Here is a 12,308-nt window from a genome sequence, read left to right as displayed (position 1 = left end):
CTCGCACCCGCCGCAGGCCCAGCCCCGTGGCGCTGGCACGAGGCGGCGGGCAGGAGGGCTGACGCTGTCCCCGGGCCGAGCCGGCCCGGCCCGGCCCTGCCGCCGGCGGGGGGACACCGCCTCCCGCTCCCGCCGCCGCCGGGCACGGAGCCGCCCCGCCCGGGCCGCGCCGCTGCCGAGCCAATGGGGGGGCGGGGGCGGGGCCGCGGCCATTCCGGCCCGGCTGGCTGAGGGGACGCGCCGCCGCCGCCGCCGCGATGGTCTCCTGGATGATTTCGCGGGCCGTTGTGTGAGTGCCGGGCTGGGGGGAGCGGGTAGCACCGGCCCTTGGCGAGGGGGGCAGCGGCGTCTTGACTGGGGCGGAGGCGGGCCCGGGGCTTCCCCTGGCGGAGCTGGGCCGGGGCGGTGGCGCCCCTTTTCTCCTCCCCGCCCTTTTCTCCTTCTGCCCCCCCCCCCTCGCCTTTCATTCCTCATCCCCCTCGTCCCCCTCAGCTGGGTGCCCTTCGCGCCCGGGGGGCGGGCGGCAGGGCGGCTGGCCTCGCGGCTCCAGCACGGCCTGGCCTGGCCTCGCCGCTCCCGGCGCAGGTGGGGCGGGGGGCGCCTTCCCCCGGTGCGGCGGGGCCGTGTCGGGCGGGGCGGTGCGGGGGGCGGGTATCTGGGCCGAAGCGTCGCGGTGCTGCATCAGCCGACGGCTTAGAAGTGTTGGTTAAAACAAATCACTCCGCTTTTAGGAGTTGAAGTAGTTCAGAGCGCTCTCCTCCCGCCCTTGAAAGGCGTGAGGTAGCAGGAGCTGCGGCTCTGCCCAAGAGTGACACTTGTTCGGCAGCGGTTGAGCTGTCTGGTGCCTTAGAGGGTCCTTGTGCTCCCAGAAGCGCCCGCAAAACCCGCACCGGGTTCCTGGTGAGCACAGCTTGGCTCTCCTGGCCGCACCGTGTGTTTCCCGCCGTAAGTGCATGTTTCCTAAGGCTGTAGAGCCGAGAAGCTCAGGCCGCTGGCGCCTGTCACACATAAATTGTAAGCGTTGCTTGTAAATTGATCCAAATTAACCTATAAAATCTGTTTGGTAACTGTTTTCCTTTTTAACTTGTGGCAGAGCTGAAAGGGCTAGGAGAACGCTTGTGAGTGTGAAATGGGGGTCTATGGTGAGTATAGGTCATCAGCTGATGGAGAGAGACTGGCAGTGTTATTGTGTACTGGTCTTTGTAAAGTTGAGTTTATGGCAACCAAAGGGGCAAACTTTCTTAGGTGAAAAGTATCATCTTACGTGTTTTCCACATTCTGTTTGAGAAAGAGTAAACTCCAGTGCATCCTCTGGTCTTTTTCTTAGGCATTGTACTGTTCTTTCATGAAACTGATGGGTTATTTTGCTCATTTGAATAATATTATCTAATAAATGTTGAGTAATATTTGAGCACCTGAGTCTTCCTTGTGCTCCTTGCTGAGTAGCTCTGTGACTCCAGGGGCCCCAGTGCTTACTGGGTCACTTGAGCTGAGATTTGCTGTGTGTGACTTTTTGCCAGGCATATGAAGTGAATCTGCTCACAAAGCAGTCCAACATCATCTGAATTAGTGCAAAGTATGTAGCAGGAGTGTATGACCCAAAGCAGGGGGTAATAGGATTTCCCTGTTTTGTTGGTGACAAACATCCCCCTTAAACTGTCTGGTGTAATTTCATCTGAAAGCTTTCTTGTCGGGAAGCCTTCTCGTACTGCCATGTACGTTTTCCTGCTGCGATCTAGTCACCCAGATAAGTGGCAGTCCTCCTCCCTCTCCCTGCCCTCCCTGAGACTTGTCAGATAATTGAAACTTGCAAAGTAGAGCACGGTGTTCTGGGATTGGCAAAGGACGACATTGGTTTGGAAGAGAGAGGCTGTGGGAAGAATTGCTGTTCGTGCACTTTGTCAATGTGGTCTTCCCATGGGCAATACACAGCAGTAGAGGCAAGAGGCTTACACTTCCTTTCTGAACATCAGATGTAGCTGCTGAACCTGTTTCTACTTTGCTATGTAAAAGCACCAACCAGAAAGTTTTTATTTTAACAACTTAGATGATATTGGTTGTAAGGGTAATACCAGCAATGTTGAGCACCTCAATTTCTAATGGCCAGATTCTTGTGCAGTTGTTTGTTCCCTGAAATGAATTGCTAAGGGTTGTATTTGAATTTTGAGGCTTAAGTCTTCTATAGGCCTAACCAATAGCACAGGGCATGAAGAGAATAGCTACTGCTACCCACAGATGTATTGCAAGGGGCAATAAAGGACAAAGTATTGTGCAGTTCTGTGTAGTTTGGTTTTCTGGTTGCCGTTGGTCACTCATTTGTGTGCTCTAATTATTTTGGCTAAAAAGGGACTCCTTAATGTTATTTATAAATCCACTTCACCTTCTTGTGTCCTTGTTTCCTAGCTGTGGGACTTAACTAGTTTGCCAGTGTTCAGCTTCCCAGGAAGGGGGAAGTGTTCAATGAGAACTTGGACAGCTTTGAGACTATTGTTTAACTTTGCTTAATAGAGCAAAATTCATGTGGAAAAGGAAGATGGGAAGTAGCACAGAAGTAGGTGTGGCGTGACATAAGAGGTCTTGATTTCAATGGTCTTGAGACTGTCCTTGTCCTCTTTTCTCAGGGTCCATTATGTTATCTTCCTCTGTTTGATCCATTTTCCTTTTTGGTTTCTTTCCAGACATACCTGTTCCAGCAGCTTTTTTTCTCTGACTTGTTTTTCATGTTTGGAAGGCGTGTATTGCCTTTTCCTTAAACAGCATAAGAAAGATGGAAATATTTTTAACCACTATGTAGCTGCCAAGACCTGAGGTTCTCTTACGTATGTAGTGTTTTAATTTTGGTGTGGTGACTTTCTGTTCTGTGTGAGAGCTATTCTACGCTGTCCAAGGCAAGTCCAAGAAGGCCTGTTGTCCTGTGTGGGCAGCCATCAGGAATACCTATTGTCTTGACTGGTGATTGGAAGGAGCAACAGTTCTTTTGACTGTAGCAGAATTCTCCTCTCCTGACTGACTTGCTATTTTTCAGGGCCAAAAAAGCAGCAAAAATATTAATTTGTATGTGTGTCACAGTGCCCTCTGCTGACCTTTGACGTGGAGGACTTGTTCTGACATGCATGTCCCAAGCAAACTGACTTCTGATTCTTATTTGAGAGTTGGCAGTTTGGGGTTAATCAACTCCACTAAAACAGTTCTGTTAAAACCTTAAGAAACTAGGGAATGGAGCTAGTAGAGAATTACAATTCTTAATTGCATATGAATTGTCTTGAAGAGTCATGCACAGGAAACAGGGAGTGGAGTTCAAATTCACTGCTCCACATAATGATCTTTGGCAAAACTTTGTTTTATTGAAATCTTTTCCCTTTACTCTGTAAATGCTATTATACTTAGGCATCTAAACATGTGAAATACCTTGTACTAATTGCATGTCTTCTTTCAGTCAAGAAGACGACTTGAAGCATATAATTAAAACATCTTTTCATTTTAAAGTTTTGTGTCTATGGGGTGCTGCTGTAGGAAGTATAGGTCGTTATTAATTCTGAAACACACTGGCTATTGCAACAATTTTCAGAATGGTGGCTGCAGGGTTTTTCCTTTTTTCGTTTCCAAAACCAACATGAAGGTAGTAACTTATTTCAGTCTCAGAAAACTTCTGGAAGTGGTACACCTTGTCAAGTTCTTAGTCTTTAATGGTGGGAATAGCTTTTTTAATTTGTGGCTGCCCATCCTGTTAACTTCTAATAGGGCCTGTGCCTGACTTTTAGTCTGCTTTGATTGCTCATTCTTCTCATTTGTAAGGTCTGAGCAATTGTGTACACATCAGTTGCTGAGACAGTATTTAATAGTAAACACACTGAGTACTTGTCAGTCACAGCCTGGTATGGATGAGATCAGACTATCCTCTTGTGCCAAGCAAAGATGTGAAGCATCCTAAATACAAAGTAGATGGCCATTTTGTTCTCGCAATCTGTTAAAGCAGACTGTCTGCTGTAATCTGTTAACTTTTTTTCCCCTCCTCACTTAAAAATGAAAGTTCCCCCATCTGTGTTGCTTTGCAACACTGTCTCTACCCTCATATTTAAGTAGATGTTTTGTTTTCAGTAAAGTTGGTCAGCAGTCATGACTGTCGGAAGGGAGAGTTGTAGTGGTCCACAGGAGGATGTATTTGTCTTGTATACTAGTAGTTACTTTTCTGTCTGCTTGTACTTACAGTGCCTGCCTTCCCCGCTCCCATTTTAGAGCCTTGCAAGAAGCAAGAGATGTACAAGTAAAAGATTCAGCAAGCACTCCTTGGTTTTGATACTCGATTCGAAGTGTAGCTACATTAAGCTGGACAAAGTATTTGTTGCTTTCAGCATTTGCTACTTCATAGATTGGAGCTGTTTCTTTCATGATAGCTTCCAAGGCATTCTCTTACTCTAGTTTTAATACTTTTGTTGTTGTTCAACAATTCCAGACATCCAGCTGCCCCTAGAATTACTAGGCAGCTGAGAATGGGTGGCCGAAGCCATAGCTTCTGTGTTGATTGGATTGTTGTCAGGAATATCTGGCTTAGTGCGGTGATGATGTTTTATGTAACTGTGTATGCTTTGTTTGTGTCTTGCTCTTGGAATACAAATTTTTTTAATTAAAAGCAATAAGTACAAAAATATTTAGCCGTTGTTTGCTAATCAGCATGCTGTCAAACATTTTGTCTTGAAACAACCATAATTCATCAGATGGAATTAAGTAATGATACCACCACATGCTGTGAGGAAGGAATAGCTATATACAGCCTAATCTTCAAGTCAGAAGGGCCATTTGTGGGAGAGTTTCTTTGACTGTTAGTAGGCTGCTCTTCTCCTGGTAGGATGGTTCCGGCTGAAGCCTGAAGGATGTTGAGTGCTGTTGGATGCTGAATGCCTTCCGGTATCTTTCCAATTTAAAGACCTATAAATTGTTGCTGCACCTGTGGGGAAAAAGGAGTTGCTGTCATAGTGTGAGTGACTGAGATGGAGAGAGATGCTGAAATGTCTGTCTCGCCACAGACCTGCAAAGATTCAGTCACCACGTATCAGTTATCGTTGGTGCTTCATGCTATGCTTAAACAGATCTCACTGGCCTGTTGCTGGGAGAGGCCATCCTGCCCTTCACCCTCTCCTCCGTTTTCCACAGGGTCCAAAAGTTGTGTGGCCACAGGGTGAGTCTGCTTGTTTTGTCAGCCCAAATGAAAATTAGCATGCTTGAAAGAGGTCAAGCTTTTGTTAGTTGCAGTGAACTGCACCAGCTCATGCTGCTGTCGGGTCGTTGCTAGGTAAGTGCCATGCTGAGAATGAAAAGTTGCAGGACAAAACCAGCATTGTTTTTGGCATCAGCGTATTACCAGACTGGTTAAAGCGTACTCTGAAACTACATTCTTCACTTGCACACTGCTGTTTATTCTTGTAGTGAAACTAGTTCCAGTAATAACGGTGCAGCTGTTCTAATCAAACAAGGTGTCAAATTTTTTTAAAGGGTCTTAAATTTTATAGCTCGAAATCTGTAAGCATACCTAAATCTAGGGATTAAGCCTATTGTCTGTTGTGAAAGTTTAAAATAATTTACGTAATTGAGCAATGAAATCATCAGAGCGCTTCAATAGTTCAGCTTCTCAGTTAGGCAATCCTAGTAACATACAGCAAAAAGTGTCTGCTCACTAAACTTGACTTGTAATGCCTATTCTGTAAGTCAGTGCAATGCAAAATGACTAGCTCTGACAGTTTGTTAGAAATAAGTATCCCCACTGCCTGCCTGGCACACCTTTCCTTAAAGCAATGTTTGCTATGCAGTCTAGCTGCTCTTTTCTCTCCCATGTTTATGGGGCTCTGGAGGCGCAGAGCATGCGTGGTCAGTGTTCACAGCCTGTGGCAGGCGGGTGGACTAAAGCTTGCTCAAAACAGATGGAGCACTAGAGGCATACTGTGGAGTCTGACATTCTTACTTAATGATCTTGGCATGTACTCTGTTACAAAACGTGCTGAAATCCACATCTGTGTCCTATGCGTTGTAGATAAAGAATCACCAAGCACTGCATGGTCTGGCACAAAAGGACGTTTCTAATTAAAACAAATGACCTCCACTCTTGCATGTTCCACAAACCAATGTCTGCTTGGACCGAGCATATTTTAGGCTCTTGAGCATTTCTGCAACCTAGATGGAATGGCTTGTCTTTCCTGGTTAATTTGTATGTAGAGCCAACTCCTGATATGCTCATATAAGGCTCAGGAAGATCCCAAGCCAAATTCTGATTTTTTAAAAAAAAGTTGCTTTGGCGCAATACTTTAAATCCTTGATAAGAAATTACTAAAAAATGGATGTAAAAATATGTCTGGCAAAACCCCCTGTTCTGGTGCTTCATGTGTAAAGAATGTGTAAAGCTTTCTCTAAGCTTTTTGATCCTTTTTATTCTGCTTTTGAAATTTTGGAATTTGTTTTTTGAATTTACATGAAAGTATTAGGTTTTTAGAGAAGAAAATATTACAGCTGAAAACAATACCATTTGTCTGTTGTGAATCTTTCAAATTTTAAAGACCTGCCAAACTAGTCTGTAACAATTTACTATTGGACAAATGAGATGAGATCTAGAGAATCTAGGTAGGAAAGATTATTGCAGGTTTTTTGCTGACCAGTCTGACTTTAAACATGACTGGCCTCGGTGGCACTGAATAACCAATCTGATGAGATGCTTTTGGACATAGGGGGAAATAAAACGCTCCGTAGTGGCCAACTTTTGTCAGCCATCACTGTTACTTTCCAGCTCAGTTTATCACTGACAGTCTAATAGGGCGTAACTTCTGTTTCTGTTGTGTTTTATAGCCAGTCTGCAAGCATTGACATGGACGTGGGTTTGACTAGATGAATGTTTTGCCTCTCTATCATCTTTGAAATATTGCTCACGTATCCTGAAGACAGTTGGAACTTGCATTTGATGTTGAAAACTAAGAGCAATTTCCTTCAAAAGCCTTTAACCCAGCTTTTAAATGCAAGGATTCACAAAGTAGATTTTTTTCCTGAAGTGAGAAGTGTGACATAATGCTTTATTTTCTTCTGTTAGTAAAGCTGTTGGAATTTGCAATGCTCAAAGGGGAAAATCAGAAGACAGTTTGTGCTTGTGCCTTCCTACCACTGTCTGGTTTTGTTGTTTCCTCCCCCCATTCCCTTTTGTAACTCATTGATCAAAACGATGGAAAAGAGAGTGAGGAAAATGGTCTCTAGCTTAGAGACATCTTGATTAGTTTTGATAGTATTGGAACATTACCTTCAACTGTAATGTTAAAAAGAGAAGCTAATTTTTTGGCTCTATGCTCTTATTCACTTTTGTCTGCTAATATTTTTTCCCAAACTATGACTTTGTTCTAGAACACAGGTTTTCCCTTATGTCTAAAAGCATGTAGTGTTACTCAGTTGAAGTGTATTTACTATTAGACTGTTTTAGAAGCCAGAGAAGCAGCTGACCTATTCACATTTTTCAGCAGCAAACAGCTTGAAGTTGGAAGACAATATATCTACAGAAACATAAAATACATGGTTTAAACGACTACTTTGATAGTCGTTAGCTTGCCACAGATGCAATATAAGCAGTGTTGGTTTTACTATTCTACATATAGAACTTTGAGTGGTAGTTTTTCTAGAATAAAAGATAACCTTGAATGCTTGATACAAAATGGAATTGACACTTGTATAAAGAGGATAATGTGTATCAGGCAAATTACCTTTCAGATGCATTTGGCAAATGACGTTTCTGAAAAGGCACACTTAGACTCCCTCTGTATCTTCTGGTTTCTCAGCCTGTTCACGTATTACCAATCAAGCATATTTGTTTTAACAGAATTCTTCTCTCAAAAATGAATCTTTGGTTAATTAGCATAGTGTGCATTATCTGTTTTTCAGAACAAAACCTACCCCTCAGACTACTTTATTAATTCATGAGTCTCTAAAGAAAAGCCAGTCAATGATTGGGGTTCAGAAGGGAGGAAATTAAGGTATCTTTTAGCATGATATTTTTGACAACTAAGTTACTAATACAACTACATAAGTAAGTTGGGTAGAGATTCTGCGTGTTGTCAGGTCTTGGTGTCAAACAGCATATTCACAGAGTTCTCTAAGTACCGGTTGTAACTGAGGAAACACGTATACTTTGGAATGACAAGTCTAGATGTTATCTCAACAGTATCTGCCAAATACAAATTTCATAGAAGAAGCCTTTTCCTGTGTACAGTGGGGAAGTTGGGTTTTTGAATGCTCTAAGAGGCTTCAGAAATACTTTTCTGGGTCATAAAATTAACAGAATTGTTTGGAAATCAGGGACCTTAAGGCCAAAATGGAGATGCAAGTAACAACTTCATGATCAAAAGCAAAAAAAAAAAAAAAAAGACAGCTCTCTGGGGAAAAGATAAGACAGGCTAATTTTTACTTCAAGGGTTGGTGTTGCATGGTTGCACTTCTTTTTTGGTGCAAATTCTTGTCTTTTTGTAGCATTTTCTTGGGAGAGACAGGACCTCGAGGCTGGTCTGCAACAATACCCTTAGGTTCTAGGATGTGTAACAATTAAGTAGGAGCTTTCTGGGCCTTTGGCTTATGAACTTCATGTTTCTCTCTAAAACCAGCCAGCCAGATTAATTTTCCACGTAGTGTGGCATGTAGCAGTGTTGGACACTTTTTTTTTTATTTAAAAAAAGTGCAAGCCATATGATGAATGTACGGTTACATGCAGTGTGGTTTGTCTTTCACTTACAAATGGCTCAAAAATAAAATGTGGTTTTCCTTGGAAAAAGCAGAAGCAATTCTTAGTTGGGACCACTCCTATTTTAAATGTTAGTTTCCTATAGGCAGTTATTTCGATGTTGATGGTGCTCCAAAAAGTTGAGAGAAGATACTCTCTTAGAGCAGCAAGCAATGGCATGATTGTGGATTTTAACTAGTGAGATTCTCCAAAGTCTCTGGCAGACAAATGTAAGGTAAAAAGGCAAAGCTGATGAGGTAAGAATCAAAGTGGAAATCCATTTTTTGTTAACTATATGGCATTCTGAGGTATTGGAGGGAATGCGTCTAGATGTAAATGATGGCCAAGGCCAGGATGGGGAAACTCCAGTGCAGTGACTAGCTTTAATGCCACTTTCCAAAGCTGAAGAAAGCTTTAGATTCCAAAAATGGTTGAGAATGAGCATGACTTTATAGTCTTGAGAGAATGCAGACTGTTTATCATCTAATAGGGAACATGATATTAGACGTACTAGATTACTGAACTTCCACAGTTTGAGTGTTGGATATGTCAGGTCACTTCTTCCTTATGCAGCGGCTGAGAGAGTAGAGGAAATATGCTTGTATATATTAATATAAAAATTTTCTCCCCATCTCATGCAGTTGAGACTTGGATGTCTATATAATATATGCAATTATGCATGGTCTTCCCATCATGACTTCCGTAACTTGATTGAAAATAATATAATTTAGGGTAAATAGGCCCAAGTTAGTGCTAACAAAAAAAAAGCTGGCCATGGATCCTTTCAGACAGCCAAAAATTTCTTTTCCCATCACTGAAAGAGATTACTGCCATGTAAAATACTGAGTTTTCTTGCTTTGGGACTTCAGTACATTAACAAGTGAGGCTACTTTAAACATTAAGTACAGGTGCTGTAATGAGAATGTATTTTGTTGGAGTTTCCTGGGTTTTGTTCTGGAGATGTGGTGTTCGTGTATTTTTAACAGCATTGGTTTCAGATTTGTTTCTATCAACTGAAGAGCTTTTGTCACTTAATTTGTATTGCTATTCTTCAGCTATACTATCTTACTGCTTCTGTTCCAGTTTTGTACTGGATAAAAGATCACGTTAATATGCAAATCTGATTCTTACCTGGTCATTTCACCAGGATTGGGATCTTTGAGGTCTCCAAGAACTGAAGCGTTCAGGCTGTTAAATGTGTTTAAAAATGTGCAGGAGTTGGCAGTACTGAGGTGATAGTAGTTGCTTTATTTTTTTATGCTAGCTTTGGCTCTCCAAGCATCCGTCCCTCTTTGCTTCTTTCAAAATTTAGTGTGATATGGAGCAGAGAAACCTTTGAAAGGAAGTGGCCACTGACTTGACATGAGTTATTGTAATGAATGATTTTTCAGTGTACCAGTTAGATTAAAATGGAAAGTGTTTGCAAGGCCTCTCCTGGATTCTTCTAGAGTATCTTTGGTATGAAGGGCTTCATATTCTTATATAGAAATTAAGACCTAATTAAAAAATGGTAGGAACTTCCAAAATTATTTGGAAAACACTAGGCACAAAGCTAAGAGTAGTAAGTAAGTAACTAAGAGAGCTGGTAGTTTTTTACTTCTATTTATCAAAGCCAAGAAACTAAGTATCAAATGCAGATGTAACTTTAAACCTCATGACAAACACCTCATTCTTGAATTTGTAATGTTTGTGTTAATCTTGTTCAGCACTTAATCTGCATTAAATTAGTGATGTCTTTTAGGAGCTCATCAGTAGTATCCTAAATTGAGAGGATCATGTTGCTCATGAAAACTGTATGTGTAGGTTGTAGTAACTCTGAGAGAATTAAGTGTAAAGAACTTTTTCAAAAACAAGGAAGCTCGTTAATGTGTTTCTTTCTCGATCGCCTTTGTTATGTAAACTCTTTTAAAGCATAATCACCTAAAATAGAGTTTATGCTATTTGACAGTTTCTTTGAACGTCCCTGTAGGTATCAGCTTTCATCTTTAACCTTAAAAAATAATTGTGGTCTTAATTGTGTTCTTGCTCACCTGCTCCATGGAGTAAGCTTATTCATGCATGTACTAAACAAAAATAGAAAATATCTGCTGAAAACTAGAGTTGGTTTGACTTTTTTTTTAAAAAAAAAAAGTAAAATAACAAATTAGTTGGTCTCTTCTTGCTGATCATAAAAAACAAAGCACAGTTCAGTGCAAGGACACATCTTTGTCTTTGAACAGTGTCATGCCAGGCTCTCTTAAGAGCTGTGTGAGAGGTAGATGCAGTCATTCCTAATTGTTGGCTAGTTTTCAGTGTTCACTTGTGCTCCTGCCTGATGCCACAGGTGGCTGCTGTGAGTCCACAAATACTTTGCTTCCAGTGGTAAACAGTCATAGCAACAGGTGAAATCTGGGACTATTTAAGGTAGATTTGAAGGAAGGTAATTTATTTGAGGTTTAAGTAAGTGTGAGCGGCTTTGGAAATTAATACTTCTCCAGCAGGGATTAAATTCTGCTATTGAGTTTGAGGTACGAGGCAGGTGAAAGATTTAAGTTCTTTAATAGGGGTTACTCTGTACTGAAGGCCTTCAGTGTTTGCTCTTTATCATGTGGATGTTGTTATAGATGCATCTTGTTTCAGTTCCTTGGTGTGGGTGCTTGGAAGTTCTGAGCTCACCTGCTGACTGTTCTGCACACGTGGTTCGGCTTAGTAAGTCTGTAAACAGGAAATAGTCCAGGGATAGGAAGCTATTACAGTAGTGATCAAACATGTATGTTAAAATGAAGCAATGACTAGGTAGGCATGCAGAGAAGTGACTAAGTGTTTTGTAACAATTTCTATTCCTAATATGTTTTCTATTCTGCTTTACAGTACTAGCTTTGTGGAATTTTCTGTACTACTGTGTTTGTTTGACCTTTTGACTGTATGTTTTGAACAGGATTTGAGAACTGGTGGTGCTGTTTGGTGTGTGGGTTTTTTGTTGTTTTTTTTTTTTATGACGTTGATGGTGTTAAAGGCTGTCCAGCAGCACAAGGAAAGTTGGTTGGACACAAGTTTTGGACACCATCTCCAGACATAGGCATAGCTTTAGTGAGATTGATATGCAGTAGCTTCTCCCCAAGTACTTCTGCACTATATGTGATCTATACGTGAACAAGAGGTGAGTTGTTTCACAGGTTTGTGTACCAGTAATGCCCTGTGAACTCTGAGAAGAGAGTGATGGGGAGAGCTGTGTTCCTAGAGCACTGATGCAGCTTGTCTGTGTGAGAGACAGTCTCCAGGCTGACTCGTTAACAGAGGGTAGCCTGGATTTTGCTTTGGGAGTTGTTTTTCAGCAGTACCTTGTTCAGACTGCCACAGGCACCTGAGACAGGGTTGTTACAACACACGTGCAGTAGGTTCTCACATGAGAGAGCGGAACTCAAGCGACTTGTGTTTGGGATATATTGCTGGCTGACTGAACTGGCCTAATAGGCTGCAAGCCATATGTAGGCTGTGAGTTGAATATTCAAGGTTAATTTTTGCTGAAGGAGGTAGAGCATCTAATGTGTGTTCAGGTATCAAGTTATTTAAGATCGCTCTGATCTTTATT

The 12,308-nt window shown here is 42.0% G+C and overlaps 1 protein-coding gene across 3 annotated transcripts in view; it reads left to right on the top strand.

Moving 5' to 3' along the window:
• Positions 1-12,308, top strand: part of REEP3 (receptor accessory protein 3) — a 60,739-nt gene that overhangs the window by 17,096 nt on the left and 31,335 nt on the right. Inside the window, exon 2 of one of the 3 annotated variants that reach the window (XM_074874324.1) lies at positions 249-289. The exons of 1 other annotated variant lie outside the window; for it this stretch is intronic. In XM_074874324.1, coding sequence (XP_074730425.1) covers positions 258-289 — 32 coding nt within the window. In that variant the 5' untranslated portion in view covers positions 249-257. Of the gene's footprint in view, positions 1-211; positions 290-12,308 lie in introns of those variants that run through there. One more of the 3 variants, XM_074874325.1, reaches the window with a different exon arrangement.

This window comes from Strix uralensis, chromosome 7, assembly GCF_047716275.1.
Source record: "Strix uralensis isolate ZFMK-TIS-50842 chromosome 7, bStrUra1, whole genome shotgun sequence".
Lineage (NCBI taxonomy): Eukaryota > Metazoa > Chordata > Aves > Strigiformes > Strigidae > Strix > Strix uralensis.
This window is presented reverse-complemented; position numbering and strand designations above follow the sequence as displayed.